Source organism: Marmota flaviventris, chromosome 3 (genome assembly GCF_047511675.1).
Source record: "Marmota flaviventris isolate mMarFla1 chromosome 3, mMarFla1.hap1, whole genome shotgun sequence".
NCBI lineage: Eukaryota > Metazoa > Chordata > Mammalia > Rodentia > Sciuridae > Marmota > Marmota flaviventris.
This window is the reverse complement of record NC_092500.1, coordinates 118,037,129-118,062,162: the sequence shown is the minus strand read 5'-3', so window position 1 is coordinate 118,062,162 and position 25,034 is coordinate 118,037,129. Positions and strand designations below refer to the sequence as shown.

General features: G+C 45.8%; 1 protein-coding gene across 1 annotated transcript in view; it reads right to left on the bottom strand.

Annotated features, from left to right (window-relative positions):
- The window catches only part of Iqsec3 (IQ motif and Sec7 domain ArfGEF 3), a 103,112-nt gene extending 79,279 nt beyond the window's left edge, over window positions 1–23,833 (bottom strand). Inside the window, exon 1 of the mRNA XM_027951245.2 lies at window positions 23,289–23,833. Coding sequence (XP_027807046.1) covers window positions 23,289–23,833 — 545 coding nt within the window. The remainder of the gene's footprint in view (window positions 1–23,288) is intronic.
- Window positions 23,834–25,034: the final 1,201 nt, after the last annotated feature.

Sequence of the window (25,034 nt, the reverse complement as noted above, 5' to 3'; positions counted from 1 at the left end):
AAATGAAGGGATTTAGACACAAAAGACTACATTTATATGATGTTCTAGAAAGGCAAAATTATAGTGACAGAAAGTAAGTTTCAGCAGTTTGGGAGGGGAAGGATTAATGGCAAAAGAGAATCAGGGTTCATTTGGAGTGATGGAAATGTTCTACATCTTGATTAAGATAGTGGTTACGTGGCTGCAGACATCCATCAGACCTCATCACACTATACCCTGAAAATGGGTGACTTTTATTGTTTGTCATTTTACTTTAATACAACTGATTGAAAAGCGAAAAGACCAAAATCTTTTTGTTTTCCTCCTTAGTTCGTATTACTTCAAGAGGCTTTAGAATCAGTTTTTTTCTTAACTTCCCTCCACCCGTTGCCCCCAGATCACCTAATTATTAACCCCCTTCCAAGCAGCAGAAAGACATTGTGTTTTTCCTTCTTTCAACAGCTAGATTGTATTTTCAGAGACCAGATGGCTCATCACTGAGCCAACGGAGTGCAGGGGGCCAGAAACTAGGACAATGAGAAAATTGGGGATGTGGATGGATGAATGGGGGAAACAGGGCCTGGGCTGAGAGAGGGTCCCCAGGAGGTGTGTCAGAAATAGCTCTGAGCTGAAGATGGAGACCTGGCCCCATTCTGTTGCTCTTCCTCAGGAAAGGAAGGTCATGGTAAATGAGGTTTCTGTCTCACTTTGCTTATCTTGTTGAGTTGTGGGATTCAGTAAGACTGCAAATGTGAAACTACCTTGAGAGAAACATAATAAACCCTGTACAGATGCAAAATCTTATAACGATGATTGTTGAGATTATTAGTCTCTGCCACTGAGGAACTCAGCAACCACAGCTTGCTTGCAAACAGAGCCCTACCAGGATACCTTCTTGACTTCCTTCTCCTGGGTCCCCCATCTCTTCCTTCAGGTCAGGATTTCCTTTGCTCAGTGGTGCAATCTGACACTTAATAAGGTACATGTTTATAGCTGTTCCAGCAGCTGGGGTGCATACAACAGAAAATGTCAAGCCTGTTGATATTCAGGACAGGGTTGTCCAGCCAGGTTCAGTGTTCTGCTCCTCCTTTCCTCACTGCTTGTAGGAAGCCTGCTTGAGTAATCCTTCCTAACTCCTCTGTACAAACTCTGCCTCCATTTCCCATCTGTAAAATGGGATGGAAGGTCCACACCTTTCAAAACTGGTACACAGGGAATCAAGCTTTGACATGAGTTTTGACAGGGACAAATCATATTTAAACTTCTCAAAGGGTTGTATGAGGACGAAATGGATGTCCATTTGTTACCAGCAGCCCAGCCAGGGAAACTGCCTGGATCTCAGCAGCTGCCTGCATAAGAAATAGGCAAATGATGGAAAAAAGGAAACATAAATTTTATGCAGTTTGATCAAACTGGGGAGAATCAATCTAGTTGCTTCTAGATTGCTAGAAACTAGATTGCTTCTCTGCCAATCCCACAGAAGCCATTTGATTTAAAGAAAAAAAATTAAAGGCCAGGTGATATACATGCATAGATTTAGCTAGATTATATTAATTAGAAACATGTCACAGTCTTAGGTTCCCCAGGAAACCTGTGAGGGACAGGAGGCAGCCCCTTGGCCTCCATCATCAGTATGAAAAAGTTTAGAAGTTAAAATAATTTAGAGTTTTAAATTTTTTTCTGAATTTTCAAGTAGGAATCTTTTCCCCCCCACGTTTTTTGTTGTTGTTGTTGATGCATTATCCTTTTACAAATTAATGGAATTTGTTGTTATATATTTGCACATGCACACAATATAACAATATAATAATATGGCCAATATCACTTTTCAGCACTTCCTCCCTCCCTCCCTCCTCACCTCCCATCCCTTGATTGGAATTTTTAATTTCAAAAGGGGTCTGTTTCACATTTTGAGTCACTATGATAAAATTTCTGTTGCTGGGTAATGTATAAAGAAAAGAAGTTAATTTGACTCATGACTCTGGTGACTGGAAAGTGCAAATAACATTGCACCAGTTCTGGTGAGGGCCTCCTTAACTACAGTCAAAGATGGTGAATGACATCATGTGGCAAGAGTGCATGCAAGATATAGGTCACATGGTGAGAGAGAGGTCCAGAGAGCAGGAAGGGGCCAAAATAACTCTTTTTTTTTTATAATAACCAGCTCCTCAGCAGCTAATCTGCTCTCATGGGATCTAATCAGTCCTTTGAGACCAGCATTAATTCCTTTAGAAGGGTGGGCATGACCCCCCACACACACTAGACTCCACCTCTTAAAAGTCTCACTTCCATTCAATACTGTTTCGTTGGGAACCAAGCTTTGATATGAGTTTTGATGGGGAGAAACCACGTCTGAACCATAGATCTTCTTTAAAGGGTCATATGAGATGAAACGAGTTAAAAACACATAAAGCGCTTACAGCACAACTTAGTTTAATAAGTGGAAGCTGTTATTAATATGTCTGACTTAGGGCCACTGTTGCTTCTCTCCCTTTGACCTTGAGAGAGTGGTGTTCATGTCCTTTTCATGCCTCATCCTGTTTTCATCCCATCTCCTCCCTCTTCAATATTGTTATTCTCATAAGCATGTAAACATGCTCAAATCATTCTAAAAAATATTATTTTCCTGCATCTCTTCTCCCCTGATTATAACTCTCTGCTTCCTTTTTCAGCCACTTCTAGAAAGAGTACTGCTTGCATGAGTTTCCCTTCATCTTTATCTCCTGCCAACTGGCCATTACCTGGGTTCTTCCCCCAGACCCCAGCAGAACTTTCCCCAGGGAGGTCCACAATGTCTTCCTGATTGCCAGACCCAAGTTCCTAATTAATTTGACTTCCCTACAGATTTTGTTAGCCAAAGCCTCCTTCCTGAAACACCTCTTCCCTTGACTTCCAGAAAAGTGATCTGCCCTAGTTTTCCTCCTTTTATTTTTTTTTTCATGGAAATAAGAGGAAATCAGTCACCATTCTGGGAGGAAGCCTCAACAACTCTATGGAGAGAATTATGTGAAAAGCAACCAACAATCAACACAACCTGCCAGCCATTTGGTGACCATCCTGAAGATGAGTCTGGTCAGCCTTAGCCAGGCCACTCTAGCTCATGCCAGGTAGAGCACAAAGGAACTATCCCTAATGAATCCTGTCCAAATTGCAGATTTATTAGCAAAACAGATGCTTAACTGTATTTTGAATTGGGGGGTGGCTTTATGACACTAAATATTGCGATGGTTCATTACAGTTTTCATAGTATATTGTGGTTGTGTGTCTTTAGTCCTAGGAGTGCCCCCTTTTGGAATGTGTGGAGGAGTCACAAAAATCTCTGGGGAAGGAATTTCACTGAAGGCTCTTCTCAAAAAACAGGAAATGGCATGGTTCCCAGGAAACCAGCAGGCTGTGGACTCAGGACGGCCTGCATTCAGGCTTCATCTTCCCACTGCAATGATTGTGGATTCACAGGCAGATTATCTGAGCTTCTTCAGTCTCAATTTCTTCTGAAAAGGGGAGGTCATCAAAGACGTCAGGCTATTGTGGAAGTCAAACAAGATAACATTTTTGGTGCTTAGCACAAAGTGTAGCACAAGGCAAGCATAGAAGAAAATGTCTGTACCCAGCTGATATGGGCTCCAGCAGTCCAAAGTTCAAAGTTCACTTTCTGTTTAGTAGCTTGACCTGGCTGAATCTGAGTTTCCTTACCTATAAAATAGGATACTAATAGCATATCATCATCATCATCATCATCATCATCATATACCTCAAAGGGTCTCTATAACAAGTAAATGAGCTAATGTATCTAAAGTGTTTAGTACTGTGCCTGGACCAATTAGTTTGCACTTTTTGCTTCCAGACTCAACCAGACTCAATTACTTCTCCCAGACCTGCAGCTGCAAACTCAAAAGTCTTGCAACAAGGATGTGGGAACAACAGAGCCTAGATCCATATCCCCAATTTACAGTTAAGAAACAGACCAAGGATGACGGAAGCCTCAATCAGAGATTCCAGGCTCCTCCAAACTCCAAATATCCAGATTCTGGCTACCTATAGGACCAGGGCTGGGCGTCTCTTCTGGAAAGTCTTCCCTAGTTTGTCCTTAGGCCTACCCCGAGCTCTGCAGGCCTCTGTCCCCACCTGGGCCAGAAGCACTCACCTCTGAGCTCCGTTGGTGGTGTCCCTGATGCACTAACAGGCTGCAACATCAAATTTTTCCATGCTGGATCACTGTTTATATGCATGTTATATCTCTCTATACTGGAATGAGTTTTCCAGAACACTTCTGTAACCAATGCATCTTTACATCTAGTACAGAACATGGCCTGGCATGTGGCATAGAGCCGATACTGTTTGTAGACAGAATGCATAAATAAGTTCCTATTCCTGAGGGTGCTGGGGGGAAATGGAGAATCAGACATGCACATACATGAAACAATCGCATGCATGTAAACAAAAAACACACCACAGAGACACAGACCTACTCATCCTTATGCTCAAAGCAGTGTGTTAGCACCTTTCACACATCACCTCATTGTAATCCTCATTTTATGGAAGAGGAGACTCAGAGAGACTAAGATACTTGTTCAGTATCACACAGCCTTGGCATCAGCTTGGCAGTCTCTGGGGAGGAAACCCAGTCTGTAACCTGAATGTGTCAGGGGGCCCCAGCCCCTTCCTCCTTCCATACTCACCACCCAGCCCAGCCTAAGAACCATTAGGAAACTAGCTCCATCCCAGCCCTCCAGCTCCATGCTTTCCTCTCCTTCCTGCCCGGCAAGCCTGGAGCCATGTAGTTGTCCAAACCCAAGCGAGTTTTTCTGAACCCCAGCACTCTTTGTAGGGAGCCAGGAGGGATTCTGGTGCCAGACTGGGCAGCACAGCATGAATTACGGAGCTGGGCCATCACTACATCTTGCCAGTTTCTCTCACAAGAGACCTCTTTATTACCTGGCAGACTTCAGCCTGGCTGTTGAGCGAAACTGGCTTGAGAGGACGATCAAGGCCATCAGGCCCACGCCAGCCCCAGAGGCTGCTTCTCACCAAGTCTTGACTACTCAAGGCCAGAGCAGCACACAGCACGTCTACACTGTGCACTAACCCACCCTTAGCCGAATGTGGGCCGCACTGCTTTGCCAGGAAAGGTGAGGAAACCCAGTGAGGGTGAATAATGATTGTACCTTTACAGAGTTTCTCATTTACAAGACACTTTTGAAAACCCTAAGAAGAATCTTATGTATAATCATAATGTAGTATAACAAGATAATTCATAACATTTCTATTAATTACTATCATTATTATTATATTAATGCCATTTGAGCGATGGGAAACTAAGGCTAAGTGAAGTCTGATGACCCCCATTCCCCTTTCACTGCTGCACCTGCCTCTGGCTCCCAAACTCACTATACCTGCTCCCCCAGCATCTGTAGCGGAGGTGGCCTCTCAGTTGTGAATACAAGAGCCTTGATCTTGCCCTTAATAGCACATTCAGGCTCTTAAAATTCGACAGAAATCAAACCTCATTCAGCCAACTCCATCCCATAACTTCCACTGACCTCCCAACACTGACTCTGCTCATGGCATCCACCCAACTCACACACTTATCAAAAATCCTGTTTGCTCCTGATAAATCAGCTGAACTCTAACACTCAGCATACATGCACACAATTGGGTGTGCAAAGATTCATACATACAAGCATACACACGTGCCCCTTTGTGCCCAACACATCCACACATACATTTCTTAACATACATATCTAATGTCAAGCACACATTCAGTGTACTCCCATAGGTCCTAAATGAACTTCAGTCTTACATTAAATATAAACTCTCCAAACGTATGTATGCATATGTAGGCACACATACATGTTCAGACATGTGCATGCACACACACTCAATCTTGAATGTGCAGATACATAAACACAAACATATATTTTTTCACATACAACATTGCGTGTGTGTGCACACACACATACAGAGCTGAGGCCAAGGATGTTTTGTCCCATATGTGAACCCTTCTGACCATGTGGGCCCTGGAGGGATTCGATGCCCCACAGTGACCTGCCAACCATCCATCTTGTGGCTACATGTGGGTGGCATTCTGCCAGCCCTCTAGCCTAGTACTGCCTTGCATGACAGAGATGAGTGGGCCAAGGGCCAAGTTCAGAGCTGCAACAACATGAACAACTGTTGTATGGGCATAGTGCCACCATCCTTTTTGTCCCTGAATACTGGTATATATCCCAGACTATACTTTGCTTGGAGGAAGCACTTTCTGCACCACAGGGGACTCCCCCTAGAGTGGAGACAGGGTATAAGAGGCTACCACTCTCATGTGACTCCTGAAAATAGCACTTTGGCTATGTGACCTTGGGTGGGTCACCTTAACTTCTCTGAGCCTCAGTTACTACTTCTATGAAATAGGAATAATGATATCATCCCATCAAGATTGTGTCAATAAATGAGATAATAAAGTACATAAATGCCTAACACATAGCAAAAATTAAGTACATGGATATTTAAAGAAAGTTTGAATAAATGAGTGAATATGGAATGATTATGAATTTTTTTCTGGGGCTGTCTCTGTTGAGCTAGTCTCCTTTTTCTGCCCTTCAAGCCCCTGAACGGTTTTCTGTAGCAGTAGATGACATCATTCCTTTGCTCAGGGTCTCCACCCACTTGACATATCTCACCCTGACACTCCTCCAGAAAGCCCCTCCCAACCCCATTTCCTCTCCCCCTCTCTCGCTGTCTCCCTTTTTGGGTCCCCTCTTGGCTACCTCTTCCTTTCTGGGTTCTTTGACACATACTTTTCTTCTGGCCTAGGGCCCTTTCCCGGAATGCTTTCCCCATGGAAAAGGTTACTTGTTTCAATTCAAGCCAGGCAGTGTGGTTCTGGCAGTCAGTGCACTTAGCTTCGGTCCCCTCTACTGCCTGTTTTATTTAATCTCTCTGCAGCAGTGTCATCTCCTAAGCAAGGTCTTGCCTATCAAAACAACCCTCCTGAACTGGGGTACTCAGTGGTAGAGCACCTGCCTAGCATGTGTGAGGCCCTGGGTTCCATTCTGAACACTGCCCAAACAATGACAACAACAAAAACCTTCCTTTGGCTCATCCCCTTCTTTTCCTTTCAATCCTTTGAATTTAGATTACATATGTGCAAATTTACTTGTTTCGTGCCTGTCTTCTCCTCTTGACTCAGAGCTCTATGATAGCAGGGTCTTTGATTTGTTCACAATGAATCCTCTGTGCCGACAGCAGTGCTGTTAGCAGGAGGTGTTCAATAATACTTGTTAAGTGAGTGTATACATATGACTCCTGCCCTTGAGGAGCCTAAATAAAAATTTCCATCCCTAAGTAATAATAACACACTCAGCTCCCTCTCTCTACTCTCCTCCCTTCTGTATAGCAGTGCATAATATTTCAAAATTTCCCCTCAGCTCCAGCTAGTCTAATTGCATACAGCAGTGGTGTGAATGTCTGTGTATGTGTTGATAAATGAATGTGTTCAGGTTGATCTATCCTAATGGTTTTTAAGCAGGGAGCTGCATCTGAATCCCTTGAGAGATTCATTTAAAGCATGCTTGTCTGTCCTTCTTCCCCTGGTCCCCTGCTGAGTGACATTCCCCAGGGCAGAGGCCAGGACAAGTACATTTGAAAAAAATCTGGAAACACGTGACTGCAGTCATCTGCAGAAAGGCAGGGGAGAGTAGAGGCCAAGAGCCCCAACTGCCAGACCCATACTGCCTGGGTTTGAATGGGACAAGTAACTTGGAATGTAGGACAGAGCTTAGCTCATGAAGTTTTTTAGGACATATGGAGAAAAAAGTTTGTGAAACACTTAACAAAGTGCCTAACCCACTTATAATGCCTAACTTATAACTTATAATGCCTAACCCATTATAAGCACATAGTCATATTTCCTCTGCACTCAAAGTAATTAAATGATTCACTTCCTATAGGAGTCTTTCTAGATTTCTCTGTAGAGCTCTGAACAGGGTCTTTCTTGTGGTGCAAGGATCAATACATGGTGTTGCCTGAGGTACTGCAAAAGCAAATGTACTATTATTTCTTCCAGCTTATAATCCTTCATCTTAAACCACTTTCCCCTTCAGTTATTACCCCATTTATTGCCCTCCTTTCCTAGTAAAACCCATCGAAGAATTTTCTATACCCACTTTCTACAATTCCTCTCAATTCCATAATTTCTTACACTTTTAAAAAACCTATTTAATTGTTTCTTTTTGGTTATACATACACTAGGATTCATTTTGACATAATTAAAAAAGCATGAAATAAAAATATCATTCAGACCCTAGTATTTCCCCTTCCCCTTCTCTCCTTCCTTTCCTCTACTCTACTGATCTTTCTGCTATTTACTTTTAGACTTTTTTTTTTTTTTTGGTTTGGTGTCTTGTGTATATACACGATGGTGAGATTCACTGTGGTATATTCATGTATGCGCATAGGAAAGTTAGATTCATTCCTCTGTTATTCCCTTATCCTATCTCTTCTCCCTCGATCAGTCCCCTTCATCTAGCCCACCAGTCTTCCTTCATTTAAAAAAAAACAAAACAATTTTTAGCTGTCAATGGACCTTTGTTTTTATATGCGGTGCTGAAAATCGAACCCAGTGCCTCACACATGCTAGGCAAGTGCTCTGCCACTGAGCCACAACCCCAGCCCTTCCTTCATTTTTGATGGAGCCCCTCCTCCCCTTTTCCCCTTCTCACTCTCTCTCCTCTCCTCCTTATTTTGGACTAGCTTCCACATATCAGGGAACACTTTTATATTTATTATTAGTGAAACTTTAAACACACCTTTTGTTGATCTTCTACCTCCCAACATTTTTTTGCTAGAATAGTTTGTATCTCTAACAGGTAAGAACTTTAAGAAGATATAACAACAGTATCATTCTCATATCTACATAACAGCAATTCTCTTGTCTCTCTTCAGATTTCCCTGATTGTCTTGAAAATGTCTTCTAGTTGCTTCATTTGAATGAGGATCTAATCAGGGTCCACACATTACATTTAATTGATTTGTCTCTCTTTTTAAAAATTTTTTAGTTGTAGATGTATACAATATCTTTATTTTGTTTATTTTTTATGTGGTGCTGGGATCAAACCCAGTGCCTCATGCATGCCTGGCAAGCACTCTACCACTGAGCCGCAGCCCTGGCCCTCCCCTTCTCTCTTTAATGCATACTACTAGTCAAGTTTCCATCCCAATGTTCTAGCAAAATTCTGCTTTTCAAGTCTCCAATTGCTTGAATGTTGCCGAAGCCAATGAACAATTCCTCATTCTATTCCACATGTGAGCAGTGTTTCACTCTAAGGTTCATGGCCTCCTCCTGGGAACCCCTCTGCTCTCTAAGCTTTTTTCTTTGCCCTTTGGTTGTCCCTTCTTGGCCACCATCCCCATCTCCCAATACTAGTGTGCTCCAGGACTCTGCCTCTGGTTCTCTTTATTTTCTCACTGCTTGATGGTGTTGTCCAGGCTTAAGGATTAAAAACCAGCCCAGATTTATATGCCCAGCCATCCCTAATGCCAATTTCAACATCTCCAGTTGAATGTCTAATGGGCATCTTGAAATTGACCTCCTAAATTTCAATACCCAAGATTTCCCCATCTCATTCTTTTAGTGACTCTGGCTCAAACCTTGGACTCATCCTCATTTTCTGTCTTTCCTACACACATTAATCCCTCAGGAAGTACAACTGTCTGGGCAGCTTGTCACCACTTCCACTGCTACTACCCAGGTCTGAGCTACTAACCATTTCCTACCTGGATTTTGTGCCAACCTCTTGCCTAAACCCCACTCTATATCTCCCTTTCTTCTTCAGTCTATTCTCAATCCAGTGTTCAAAGTTCCTTTTAAGCATCCTCTGCTCAAAATTATCCAATGGTTCCCAGTATTTCTCAAGGTAGAAGCCAAACATTTCACAGTGGATTCCAATGCCCTTAACAAGAAACACTGGCATCATTGGCAGGAAAATTCTTCATTATGTGGACCATCCTGAGCTCTACAGAATGTTTGACATGGCCCCTGTCACTAAATTCTAGTAGAGCAACTCCACCTCCCCCAAGTCCATCCGCCATTGTGACATCTAAAAATGCTCCTACACATTTCCAAACATGGCCTGGTGGATTTGGAAGTGCCAGCTGAGAATGATTACAAGATCTGCTCCACCCCTGCACACTTCCCTTATCCCTACATCCCACACCAGTCTGATTTCACCCGAGGCTACTCTCTGCACTCCCAGGAACTGGAACAACCAAGCTGATTCCCACTCTGGCCTTTGTGCAGGCTGTTCCCTCTGCCAGGAGACTTCTCCCCAGACATTGAAAACCTCCTATCTCTTCCTCCGGATTTTGCTCTGGTGTTAATCTTCCCAATGTAGCCTTTCCAGGGTATCCTATTGAAATCACAATTCTTATACTCCAGACCCCCTTCTCGGCTCCAGAGCATTTATCCCATCAGATGCATTATAAGTTTTCATTATTTTGTTTATGTTTTGGTCTGCAAGCTTCATGAAAGGATGTGGGAGATTTTTGTTCACTGCTGTACTCCAGTGCCTAGAGTTGTAACCAGCCCAGTAAATACTCAATAAATATTTATTAAGCATAATGAATGAAGGAATGCATATGCCATTAAAATATATGCATATTCAGAGAAGGAAACCACCTTTTGCAAGAGCATTGGTTTATTTCTCAGATCAATTCAGGAAGACTCCCTGAAAAGGGGTGGGGTGTTAGGATTTGCTTCAGCTTTTTGTGAACAAGATTATAATACTCTGAGGGTTTCCCCTACCTGAAGCCTGTGGACCACAAAGGAAGCAGGGTCAGGGTTTTCAGTCTCTGAATCTCATTTCAACTGCAACTTACCCATGACTGTAGCATGTCAGCAACTGGAGGGACAGTCTCCAAAGGAGCCCCTCAGTGTCTGCCTATCACCCAATCCCCTGACTCTCAGAAAAGCCCACCCAGAATGGTTACACAGAGCATGCCTTCCAAAACTCCCAGCAATGGAATACTTTGCAGCTATTAAAAAGATTGGAGGCAGCTCTTTTTATACCGAATATGGAAGGATCACTAACATACTTTATTAGGGGGGGAAAATCCAAGTGCAAAACAGCAGATAGTATACTACCATTTGTATACACACACACACACACACACAGTTGTTTGACTGTACATCAAAAACCCCTCGAAAGAAATATATAAAAAAAATACTTAGAAAATGGGTGAGACACTTTTCATTGTAAACTCCTGCATCTTTTAAATCTTGTACTAGGTTCATGTGTTATCTATTTGAAAAGAGTGAATTCGATTTGAAAAAAGAACACAATCAGATTGGGGAAATGCAAAACAACAGGTCTGTGTGAAAAGTCCCAGCAATTTTGTAAAAATGAAAGTCACCTGTACACGTAGAAATGGCAATTGACATCCCATTGTATAGGTGTTGGATAGATCTCCTGTGACTGGGGTTGAGAGAGCCAGCAGGTTCCCAGCCAGCACAGCAAGCTGGGCAAGGTCCAGAGCTCAGATGGAGCTGGGGCTGAGGCAGGGCTTCCCTGTGCCCAGGCTGATCTGGCCACACCCTTTGGGCTGCAGACTTGCTGGTGGCACTGCGCTCTGAAAGAGCTGTCACTGAGGTGAGGCAGAGCCACCCACAAAACCATGTGGAGCAGGAAGTGCTGGACTGCGTGTGCTCATCTGAGTGAAGATGGCAAGGGCTGGAGGGTGGGAAGGGGGCTAGGGAGGAAAGGATGACTATCTTCAGATGTTTGAGGGGCTGTCAAACTGAAGAGGGAATCCTTCCTGTTCTGAGCCCTATGGAAGACAGTGGGAGTGAGGACAAGAACTCTACCCTCAAAAGGCACTTTCTGAGGCTGGCATGTGGCTCAATGGTAGAGAGTGATTGGGTAGAGAGTGATTGCCTAGATGCCCGAGGCTCTGGGGGCTCCATCCTCTCCAGTACCATTGAAAAAAACAAAACAAAACAAACAAAGAAACAAACAAAACACCTTTCTGGCGAGTTCTTGCTAGTGAAACAGTCCCCAAATAACAGCAAGTACCTTACTTTCAACCCTCACTGTGTACATGACTTGCTTGAGGCTTCACTGGCATTCCTTCTGAATTTTCATAGCAATCCCACAAGACGGGTACTATTCCTGGTCCCCATTTTGCGGACAAGAAAACCGAAGCTGTCCCTGCTCAAGATCATAGAAATAGCGAAAGAGTTGATTCAAACCCAGTGCCACACTTCCTGCTCCATCACAGGCTGGACCCAAAGATCCTTTGGAATTCTACAACTGAGCTACAAAACACATTTCAAAGACAAAAGGGCTGCGATTCTTTAGCAGAGGAGGTGTCTTGCGGGTACAAGAAGATCAGGAGAGGTGGATGCTGAAAAGCTGGACTCGGTAACACTCCTCATCCCTGACTTCCTTGGCTTCTCCCGCCTTAATTTCCCTTTTTCTCCAAAGGGAATCCATTCACATTAGCGAGGGCTGAGGCCTAGGGAGGCCGGGCGAGAAGAGTGCCCAGTGTTCAGCCTTGAGCGCTGGGGCAGGCGGTGACGCGACACCGACACTCGTTTCTCTCCCCTCGGGAGCTCGGGGCGGTGGGCGGAGGCGGCGCGCGGGGAGGGGGCGCTCCCAGACGCCGTGGGCGACCGGCGGCGTGTGCACGCCGGGCTGAGCGGGAGAGGGCCGCGGGGGTGGAGGAAGGTGACGAGACACAGCCAGACGCGGGAGCTGCAGCGGGCGAGGGCGGGAGGCAGGGGCAGCGGGCGAGTGCGCAGCGCCGGGACCGGGAAGCGGGCGGCGGCTGGAGCGCACAGGTGCTGCGCGTGGCTGGGACCGCACTTCCCGAGCGCGTGACTCAGCAGCGGGGGCGCGCGGGGTGGCAGGGGCGCGCGGCTTTCCTGCGCCTGGGGTGCCCGCCCCCGCCCCCGCGAGGGATTGCCGAGCGCGGCGGGGGAGGGGGCGCGTGGGCCGGGAGATCCCATCCTGCTTGTCAGCAGCTAGCCAGCCGCCCACACACCGAGATCCTGACTCGGCGCTCCCTACCCAGCCAGCAGCCCCCAGGAGCGCGGCCGGAGGAGGAGGAAGGGCTTTCCCCTGGCTTGCCCAGCGCCTGGGGCACGCGAGGCTTCAGAGGGGCCTGAGGGAGCGGGATCCCTGTCAGGTTGGGGAAGGAAAGAACAGGTTAGATCCGAACGCTGTTCTGCTGCCCCCGCTTGTACGCATTAATGACCAGAGGGAGCCCAGTGGAAATTTCCGGGGTACTTGATAGCTGGAATCCTCTGCGGAATTCACTTTATCCTGCTAAAGGGCGCACGGGGGTCTACCACAATTTTTCCTGAAAGGGAGAGTGAATTCAGAGTCTCCCTCAGTCCCCCATCCTGGGCTTCCTTCCTATGGTTCTTGTCCTGCAGAAGGCATTTTTCTCTTGGGAGGGAGGCCCTCTCTGCTGCAGCAACCCGCTAAAGGCTCTGCTTCACCAGACTTGGGGTAGAGGGACTAGGAGAAGGAAAAATGATTGTCCCCTTGCGCAGAGGAGAGGTTTGCTTGGGGGTCTGTGAGGAGGGCGAAGCATGAGAACCAGAGTCCTAGCTTCTGGATCAAAATCCAGATGCTTGAAAAGATAGCATCTACCTGTCTCTGGAAATTCCTTTGGTCTTCCCTGAGGGGCTCTTAGTAAGAAGCATCTAGAATGTCAAAGGTGCCCAAAGTGCCAGTTTGGAAGCATCCAGGCCCATTACAGGGCCTGTAAATATGAGGCTTGCTTGGCACTGGAAATACTGAAGCTAGGCCCAAGCAAGAAATTCCCCACCACTTTGCAGATTTTTTTTTTGTTTCTGTTGTTTTTAAATAATCATTGTGTTAAATTGATGCATTGAATGAAAATTGTGGTAGATTGGAATCATTCATCAAGGAAGAAATTGTGGAATTCCCTTGCCTCTCTGCCTGGAATAGGAGTACATTCCTGATTGAAGGCAGGCAGAATATTGCTTTGACCTGGCATGTCCAAAGCCAGCAGGCCCTGGCCAAAGAAAACCACTTTGCAGATTTTTGTGCTTTCTGCTGCAGTGTACCTGAGCTTCCAAACACTACACCTCAGTAGAGAATCCCAGACCACACCAGCTGCAACCACCCATCCTCCAGGCAGCCTTCTGCCTCTGGGCTCACTCTTCTGGAGCCTGGTTTGTGGGTTCCAAACAGTAGGGTACTGATAGCAGGATGGGTGGACTCTAGACTCACCCCATTTTATAGGGAGGAGACCCAGGAGAAATGGATAGCAAGAGAGATGAAACATGTTGTGCAGAGAAGGAACCCAGAATCCTGACAGTGTGACCAGACTCTGCGTCATTGGAGATAGCAAGATAAAGCTATGCTGATCTTTGCTGGGAGGTTTACACAGCCTGTGGTGTGAGGTGAATTGTCATCCATCACCCCAGCCCAACTCAGCAACACACTCACCCATGCACGCCATATCCACTTAGTCTCAAACACATCCACACCATGCACACACCCACTCACCTTCCATCAAGACCTGACTTGTCCTGAACAGGACTGGTACTGCGTCACAGAAAGGCCTGCAGACTGGGTGCTAGCTATGTCATGACCAGAATCCAGGTTGCTCTTTCTCTTATGTTTGTTTCTGTCTCTGTCTCTCTGTTTCTTTCTCTTCTCTCTCTCTCTCTCTCTCTCTCTCTCTCTCTCTGCTGGGGATTGAATTCAGGGCTTTGCACATGGTAGGCACATGTTCTACCATGGACCCACACCCCAGCCCATTTCTTTCCTCCAGAAACAGGCTGTAATTCAGGCCTCCTTTCCCTCACATCCTCATAGACCCATTGTCCACTGCTTGTCCAACCTTCTGACAGGCTGTGTGTGTGTGTGTGTGTGTGTGTACACGCACGCACACACAAGTGTCATTGAGATAAAACATTAACTTTGTTCTTAATGAGCTTCCTAGGCTGAGAGATTGCTCAGAGGCTGGGGCAGAGGGAAAGGAGGGCTTTCTTGCTCACATGTAGGATTGTGTAGGATTGGGGTGGGTGTCATTAGTAGGGATGGGCAGTCCTCCATCCACCATCACCCCCTTACTTCCCTACCAACGTGAAGAGCTGAACCTCCAAGTTTCACACATGCAAGGAGCTGTGCTGTTGAGCTAAAGCACAACCTATTTCCTGGGGGAAGCTCCCTTCAGCAGAGCTCTTTCTCAACCCTGATACCATACCCTTCTCTCTCTCCACTCCATAAGTCATGAACCTGCCTGGGCCCCACACAATTATGAATTTATTTATTCAGTTAGTATTTATTAAGCACCTAGGTCTTGAGTTTGGCTCTCATCTCCCATTCTCTTCAGGCTCATGGACACCAACCCCTACCAACTCACACTTCCTATCTCAGCAAACCCCAAGAGTCCTGGGACATTTTACTATCAAAAACATTATGTTAAGATCCTAGAAAGAAGCAAACAAGCTCCCCAATGCCCCTTTATGTACTTGTTTTCTTGTGACTTTACACATGAATGAAGCTCACTGGAAAAGTATCCCTTCTATAGCCCAAATAACTTTTCTACAACCAGCCGGTGTGGGATGCCCTGTGTCCCTTTCCCTTCTTTGCCAAGGTCAAGCAAGACAATTCCAACTCTTTGCAAAATTTAGTGAAAATAAAAATACATTTAGACACTCAACAGCCTCCCTCATGAACCCTTCAGCTCCTTATGAGCCTCCTGGCCTGGCCTATAGTCAACTAGTGCTGCTGTGTATCGTCTCTCACCAAGCCTTGCCCTGGGAAATGCCCAGATACATGCTTTCATGCTGAAGTGTGAAAGACTGATAGGGCTAAATGTTTTGTTTTTCTCCTGTCCTAGGAGAATTTGTGTTTTATTCAAGAAGATAACCTTGAAGCACTCAAAGCAATCTCTGACTGTGGAATTGGCAGCATAGGTGAGAAATTCTAGAAGGCTGAGGGACCTCCTTGGGTCCCCTAAGCCCCAATTACTAGCTGTAATTTTGGTCCAGCACACCCATGGAAGAGCCCTGACTAGCTCTTCTGGTTCATCTCTATGTAAGACCAAGAGAACTAGATAAGTTTTAAAAGAAAGATATTCTGAGTTCTAAACCTAAGTCCTGACACTAACTAGTTTAGAAGCACCAGTCACTGCCCTTTCAGGACCTTTTTTTTTTTTTTCCATTTGCTGAATGAGAAGTTTGGACCAGGTTCCATCCAGGTCTGACATTTGCTTGACTCCCCAAAGGGGTTGGGGGACTCTGATACAGCCTCTAAAGTTCTCAGTCTCTGTATCTGGGCCTAGATGGAATGTTCTGAAGCCAGAGGCTAGGACCTTCTCTAGGCAGGGACTTGGACAGGCTGCATCATGCCCTCTGTCCACAGCAGCCGGCCCGTGGGGGAGGATAGGTACCACTCAGCACATCATCGGTTACATAACCCTCCAGATTAGATGTTGCAAGCAAAGAGCAACAGCAAAACAGCCCATCCTCCATCTTACCCAGGCCTCAACACACACACACACATACACACACACACACACACACACACACTCACACACTCTAATAGTTTTTGCATAGTGGTCTTTAGCCATGACCACCATGGGTAGAATTTTTGAAGCCTGCCTTATCTAGAATATATCTCATTGAAGAAAGTCTTTAAGAGAAGACTCTTACCCTTTAGGCCTGACCAAACAAAGTAGGATCCTTAGCCCCCTCATTACCATCCAGGGCACTCACAACAACACATCAGGCTTCTTTTCTCTGTCCCTCCCTGCTTTCCTCTGCTTTCTGACCTCAGAATGCTGCAAAAAAGCAGCTTTACCTTTAATCCCTTAGAAGGAAACAATTTGGAGAAATGGATTCAGCTTTCTTTCTGTGGAAGTGGGAGATGCTTTCTGGGTTCATTCCCTTCACTCATCACTTTTGTCCTTGACAGGTCAGTGGGAAACAGGGTAGCGGTCCCTCATATCACCATATGGCATTAGTACTAACTCAGATCTGTTTGGTGTTTTTAAGGGAAAAACAAATAACCTTAAAATGCAACACAAAATATTTCAGTTAAGCTTAAAAGATGCCTTTCCCAGCTATGAAGATGTGAGACCTCAGTATGGATCACTAAGGGGTGGTGGATTTGTCCTGCCTGGCTGCTTTTCAAGCTAAGCTCAGCATTCCTGCCTCTGAATAAGTTTTGGTGCCCATTGTGCAGAGGCAGAATAAATGAGAAAGAGGCACATGTGAAAAGGTGGCCCGGCAGAATAGAAAGAATCTTGAATGTGGATTCTACTCTAGTGCTGCTGTCTGCCACCAGATGAGCCTCCTGTCTTTTCTGGGTCCTGCTTTCTTTATGCCAAAATACTGGCATGTATTGAGCACTTACTATGTGCTCAGAACAGTGCTAAAAAGTGATAATATCTAATTTTTGAACTTTAAAACAATCCTTTAAAGTAGATATTATCTTTCATTTTATATATTAAAAAACAGGCTTAAAGGAAGGCAATAATGAATGTAAAGACTCACAGCTGGTAGATGGTGAAACAAGATTCTTCCCCAGGTGTGTCTTTCCCAGAGCTCATGTTCTGACTATCTAGATCTTGAACATTCTGTGACTCTATGATTTCCAGAATCTCCTTTCAGTCAAAAAGTCCAGCTTCTTCCTCACCTTACTCCTGATTCCCTTTCTTTTGGTTAATGCCCTCATCACTTGAAATGAAGATGACCATCCCTTTGCTCTATGGAAACAAGAAACCCTTTGCCACTTCTGTGGGAACCTGTGCATCGTGCTTTTCCAGAAGCAGAGGAAGAAGTTGCTGCAATGGCCCAAACCTTGGAAATTCTGCCAGATGGCCTCACATTTGGGAATCTGCCAGCTGCAAAATGAAAGTGTCCCCTAACTAAACTGCTGTTACCCTGTGTCCAGAGCTGCCAAGAATGTTTGAACCCCAGTGGGAAAAAAAATGTTTGGGCTCCCCAATAAGAAGAAGTCTAAAAATCTTTACATGGGATTTAAATTCAAGAGTTGAGCCTCTTGCCAGACCCTGGCTCAGCTGTTTGGCTCAGCTTGCTCCTCCTTTTTCATATCACCCTCATTTTCTTTCCTTTTCCACCCAGGCCTGACCCCATCTGCCCCCCACCTTTTTTTCTTTTTTCTTTCTTTTTTTTAATGTGTTAAAGTTGTTTTAATACTAGAACTTTCCTATTTTATATTAGTGCTACTTTTAAAGACAGCTATTAAACCATAGGACATACCTCACCTCCACCTTTTTTTTTTTTTTTTCTTTTTGCATAAGTGACCTTTGAAACTCAGGCTGCACAGATAGATATTTGCTGAATCAGCAGGACCAATTGCTATTCCTCTCTCTTGATTTTGGGCCAAGGGGAAAATGTGCCAGGATGTCTTCGTAAGGCCCTGTGGTGTTGGCTGTGTGAGTCTGGGAAGGGCCTGAGAGTGTGGAAGGAGAAAGATGCGGTGGAGCAAGGCACAGGGCTTTCCCAGGGGCAAAGAAATGACCTGTTTTTCTAAAATTGTGTTCTTTTTGGATGAAGGGAAGGTAAGAACAACATTCCAGGACCTTGGAAAGGTAGGGGACAGCCCATTCATTCTACACCAGCTTCCAGGAATGAGCAAAAAGACACCTACTCCCTCTTCTCAATGAGCCTTCATTCTGGCCCCATTTTCCAACTTATTGAATAGGAGTCCTCTCCATTGTGAGGGTAGGAGAAGACAAAAAAAGGATAAGCAGATTGGTGAGACTTGGCTGTATAATGCTTCCTCAGGCCTTCTAGACACAAGATAGATTCCCTGTGTGCTGAGGCTTTCCAGGTCAGGAGGGTACAAGAGGTGGGGAACTGTACCATCAGAGGATGGAATGATATCCACGTGCAATGCAGACATCTCTAGGATTTGAATCATCTTGGTTGTTTCCTTTCTGGTTATCCTTGACTTTTACTATTTCCTGACATGAACCCTTTCTTAAATCCAACCAAGAATTCTCTGGCTCTGAACCTAATATGTATACACATCTTTCTTATCCTGTGCTGTTCTGATAGAAGGTAGCTTTAGATCACCCCAATATGCTTACACTTGTTTAAATGTTTCCAGATATGTGTCTCATGTGGGTTGAGCAAGGACCACCTGCTTCTTTCCTATTTTTCTACAGCACAGAGTGAAGGGTTTTGAATGGACTGGATACATGATACATTTAGTTGGCTGACTGATAGACCTTCACCCTTTCTTAATAGCTTCCAGAATGGACCAGACAGGAACTGCCATCATCAAGCAGACAGGAACTGCCATCTTCAAGCAGACCTCACTCAATAACAACAGAAACACCTGCTGTTCATGTCTTAGAAAACTCAGGCTAAAAACTACATCCAGCTAAAAGCAAGAGCTCTTTTAGCCATCCCCAGCCTCCAGCCAGCATTAGACCAAGGAGCTCCAAAGATGACTCAAGATTTATTTCATGCAGGGATGGGGGTGTATCTCAGTGATAGAGCACTTGCCTAGCTTGTGCAAGGCCCCAGGTGGCATTCCCAGCATCAGAAAAAAATGGATTTATTTCATGATTAAAGGATAAGTGCAGAGAGGAAAGAGACAAACCTGTGTAGCTTAAGTGAAAGTGAAGGATAGAAGGAAGCAAAGGAGAGAGAGAGAATTCAAGGGAAAGAGAAGAAAGGGGAAAAGAATAAGGAGGAAAAACAGAGGAGAGGGAAAAAAGAAAAGTAAGAGGAAGGATATAAAAGGAAGACAAAGGAGGAAGAAAGAAGGCAGGAATTATTAAGCTAAGCCATTCAGACTTTGCAGCCACATTGAGATAGGGAGCTTGGAGTAAAAGCTGAATTTGAAGTATAATATAAGAATCTTATCTAACTTCCAGTAATCACCTGCCTATGGGTGTGGAGATACAGGCAAGTGCTGGTATCCATACTCTAAATGCATGATCGAGTAGGTAGGCAACTGTGCTTAAACAGAGAAGCTGTGGTCACACTGAAGCCAGCAGCTTTAGATAGGGTCATGTGCTTCCATGGCAAGGGGACTTTGCCAGGTCAGGCTGAGGCCTGGCTCCAACCAGGAAAGGGATAATAGTCAGTTCTGTAAATGCTGTGAACCTTGATTGAAAAAATAAAGAGGAGAAAGCTATGTTTGCTGCTTTCATTAAGAAGCATAAGCAGTGGGGGCCAGAGCTTAGCAAGAGTTGAGAAGCATGCAGAGAAAGAATTTTAACCCCTTGAGGATTTTTCTTTCATAATATTTCTAGGCTCACACACCTCCACATAATTTCTTCCTTAGTCTGACCTCCAATGCCACCCCCTTTGTGTGTCCCTCAGTTGAAGGAGGGAGAGAAGGCAGGTCACATGTTAATGTAGACCAGGTGGCAATTAAATGATTCATTATTTTGTAGTCACAGGTTTTCCAGGGTTTCTGCCTCTCCTGGAATTGAGCAGGAAAGGGAGTTAAGGGGATAACTTCAAACTCTGTGCTGAAATAATGCATCTAACACAGAAACCACCCTCTCTTCAGTCTCCATGCTCAGGACACATTCTTGCTATATAATGAGGCATAGAGGAATGAGAAAATATTTACAGCGAAATTATGATCCAGAGTCCTCTCTGTGATCTCTTCTTCCTGCTTCAGCATGCTTATAGGGAACTGATTCATCAGGGAGCTCCCTGGAGAAATACCAGCCAGAGGGCTTTTGGTTCTGCTCTTCTCCCTACCTCAACCTATCCATGGAGATCTCTCCCTGCCCGCTGCTCCATCTAGCCCTGCACTCTAGAGAGGGGTGTGAGGAGGTCAAACATCCAGAATGGGGACCAAACACATAGTTAGCAATGGTGATTCCTTCCCAAGGTTCTAAGGGAAATTTGGGTTGACATCAAGCAAAACAGTGGGAAAAGAAACAGGTGGTCCAAAAGTCATCCCACCAGCCAAGATGTGAATGGTTTCACATCTAGGGGAAGAGAGTTGCAGGGAGGAGGTAATGCAGGCATATCCCTGTTCTCTAAGTCTCTGGGTACTGAGGCCTGGGGACAAGAGGCAGAGCTTGAAGCTCTGGAGAAAGTAAAGAGCTATTGGTGTTATTAACCTCTTAGTGTCTGGCACAACTTCTAAATGAAAGATTTTCAATAACTTCTACTCTCCTCCATCATGCTAATTATTTCTTATTTTTGTTACGCTCTCTTGAGAAGCAAAAGCAGGGCAGGGGAGAAGGAAAGATAAGGACAAGGACATCACATGGTATTGACATGTGAGGCTGGATAGGAAGCCAGGTAAATTCTAAGTCCCTGGCTTCCAAGAAGGAGCATCTGGACATAAGGTGTGAGCTCTCTAGACCACTGTGGGAGCCTCAGAAAAAGTCTTTATGCAAGAAAAAGATATGTCATCAACCCTTCTTGCTCACACAGTCCCCTGAAGAGATGCAAAGAAAGTGGGGGTGCAGTGGGAGAGAAGGGAGACCCCAAATGTCATGAAGAGATGAATCAGGTGAAGAATTAATTATCAGGAAGCTGTGGCTGCCTCCAAGGAGATGGAGTGGAATAGTTCATTTTCCTATATTTGGGGGAAAGACCGCATAATACCTTGGGAAAATTTTGCCTTTTGCTGAGCCATGGGAATTGAGGAAAAACTGACTTTCTGCTTTTTATGTCAGATAAAGAAAGAAAAACCATGAAACTGAGAGGATAAGTGGGCCATTGAGTGAGTTGAAGAAGAAAGTTGTTATTTTCTTGGGGCTTGAATCAAATACTTCAGATCTGTCAAGCCGAATCATTCTAGATCTTTACTCCTTAGATCCCATGATTCTGATCAAATGTATCTTCTGAACTAACATGTCCTGACCCACCTCCTCTAACTTTGCAGCAGTTGGGCCAACAAAATGAGGGGGTTTTGTGTTGGAAGAATGCTGGGAAGAAAATGAGTTTTTAAGGAATACAGTGAATTTTCACAAGTATCCTCCAGAAATAAAGCACACTTGAGACTGAATGAGGGTAAGATTCCTAGGCCTCCTTCCACCTTCCCCCACTCCCAATTCCCTCCATTCCTTTAGTATCATCATCATCAGGGCCAGGTGCTGACCAGGTACTGATTTCCCCAGGGCTGTTCTTCCATGCAGTTCTTTCATCACCTGTTTAATCAGAGAGGGAAAGCTGATGTGATCACAGACTTCCTGATACAGAGGAGAAGATATTTTAGCTCCCCTTCATCTTTTCTTCCCACATTCCTAGTTCATGGATCTCATGAGTGAAAAAAGCTTGAGGTTCTAGAACCCCACTGGCGATGGTACCATTCTCTTGGTACCCAATGTGAGATTCCAGTTATCAGCAAATAACCAAGGGGAAATAAGGTTTGAAATCATTAGACATAACAGATTTAAAGAGGCCGCATTAACATAACTACTGTTTTCCAGCTGTCTCCCTCATCATTGTTCCCTTTCCACAACTGCCGACCACTCTGCACAGATATCCTCCTTGAATCAGAGGAAAATTTTGTAACGAGACTGAATCCCCAAGCTATATCAAGAGTCCTTCATTGGCTTGGTGAGTTGTTTCCTTGCACTCTTTTGGCTCTGCAGGGATTTGGAAGAAAGGTGGCCACTCAGATGAGAGCGGAGTAAGCTTCCCTAAATGAGCCACTCCTGGCTTTGACTCCCACTGCATCAGTTAAAGAGCCATCTCGCTCCTCTGGGAAATGCTTTCGCCTACCCTTTATCTCCCCCTGTCTTCAGATCCCCTCTCTTTTCACATCACTCCTGCCTTTCAGCTTTACCTCTACCTCCTGAATTCCTCTCTATTCCAATGCTACTCCATCTGGACCCCATCCCTTTTAAAGCTCTTAAGAAGCCTCTCGGTCAAACCTTTGTGGTTTTTTAAAAAATATTTCACTTTGTTTAAATAATTTTTGTACCCGAACTCTCAAATTTTTTTTTCCTAACTTAAATCCTTCGATGGTTCTCTTTTCTTCAGTTTAATCTTCACCACAACCTCCTCCCACTTTTGTCCCTTTTAAGCCCTCCAGTTCCCAACAGCCCAATCACTTAAAATCCATTTCTTTGCTTCTTTGCCCCCAAGATAGTCTGAATAACCCTTTTGCTCCAATATCCATAAAACCTCAAACACTGATATCCCTTCCTTCTTTCCCCCAAATCTCCTTGACACGCTTCTACCCCAAGGCAGCTTCTCATTCCTTCAGTTCACATTACCCTAGTCCTTCAGACTCTTGCGTGCATCCGATTTCCCCCCTGCCTCCTCACACCCACTTGCTTCTCCTCCCAACAGTCCCCATCTCTTCCCCACTCACTCGGGTCTCCTGCTCAGGACGCCCTTGCCGAGGGCGGCGGGGGATTTGTGCTGAAGGAGGGCTCCGGCGGCAGCGCAACAACTCGGGGGACGCTCCTTCTCCTTGTCAGCGACGGCCCCAAGTGTCACCGGGTGCTGGTGGGGTGATTGGGGTGAGTGAGCCCTACTGCTGGGGCCCGCCTGGGGCTGCACCAGAAGCTGTCCGTGGTGCTGAAGCTGTGGCTGCTCGGGCGCGGACTGTGGTGTGGCGGATTGGAGCTGTCCGTGGTTCTGGAGCGGTTCCTGGGCCGCGGCGGGAGCGGTGGCCGGAGGAGCCGGCAACGGGGCTGACGATGGGGGGACGAGCCCAGGCGGAGGCTGCGCTTGCAGCAGCTGCTGGTGCTCCCACAGGCTGCGGTTCTCGGCGCTTAGCTCGTCCAGACGCCGCTCCAGCTCGTCGATGCGCTGGCGCTGGGTGTGGATGAGACTCTGCTGGTTCTGCACGATGGCCGTGAGCTCCTTGAGGTAGAGCACAGCGCGCACCGGATTCTCCAGCAGGCTCTCCATGCCGCCCGCCGCCGCCTGCGCCCTGCCAGCGCCTCGGCAGGCGGCGGAGAGCGCGAGGGCGCGCAGGAGCCGAGCAGCCCCAGCGGTCGGCTCGCCTTCCTCTCAGGCGGGCCCGGCCTCCCTCCCCTGCCTGCCGCCGGCGCCGCGTCACCGCCACACAGACATTCACACACGCACCAAGGGGCGGGACCGCGGCGCCAGGACCCACCCACCCTCTCACGTCTTGGCTCGGTGAGGAGGCTCTGCATCCCGCAGGGCAGAGAGGTGCGGGTGTGTGGCCCCAGGGGTGGGGGCAGGGGTGAGGGAGCGGAACGAACGAAGGGGACCCGAGATGGACGAGGTAATTCCGACTGGCGAGGAAGGGAAAGCGAGAGAAACCCAAAGCAGAGGTACTGGGACAGTGCAGCCGGGCTGGTAAAAGAAACAGTTAAGAAAAGGAAGAGGCTGGGAGAACGAGGAAATTGAAAAGAGGGGACGAGGGCAAAGGTAGAAAGAAATACACTAAAGGAGAGGAATTCTTGGGACTCGAACAGGTCCCGAAATTCTATGTCCAGTCACCCCAGAGAACTGGGGCCCCATCTTAAAAACATTGCGAGGAGAAGCCACACTCACCACTTTTGTACTCAACAATCTATTCTTCTGGGGATTCCCTGGAACGCGGGATCATGGGACTTAAGGGCCCTCAGGAAAACCTATGGACCTGCTTCTTTATTCAGTCACGTGGAAACTTCGGGCCAGAAGGCTGTGCTGGATTTTTTCTGGGAATGAGACCTTTAGGCAGTTTTGGTCAGTCTAATAGGAACACAAACTAAATAACGCAGCCCTCTGTAGCAGGGGCTAATGCTTCCAGAAACTTCTAAAGAGATCATTCGGTTCAAATTTTAGGAATTGCATGCTATTAGCAAACACTGGGGTGGATGGTGGTAAGATAAGGATGGAATATTTGGCTTATGAATAAGTAGGTAAAACAGGTAATAATTAATTTTGACATATGGTGGTGGTGGCAAGTGGTTAAATAGAGAGACGAACAGCGTGCTGTAGGAGCCAACAATGTGGGGATCTGGAGGTCTTCTTGGAAGAAGTAATAGTTGAGGTGGGAATGGCTTTCCAGGAAGGGAGGACAGCATGAGCAAAAACTCATAGGAATGAACGAGCATGGATCAAATCATTCATTCATTTCAACAATAATTGCATGTAAAAC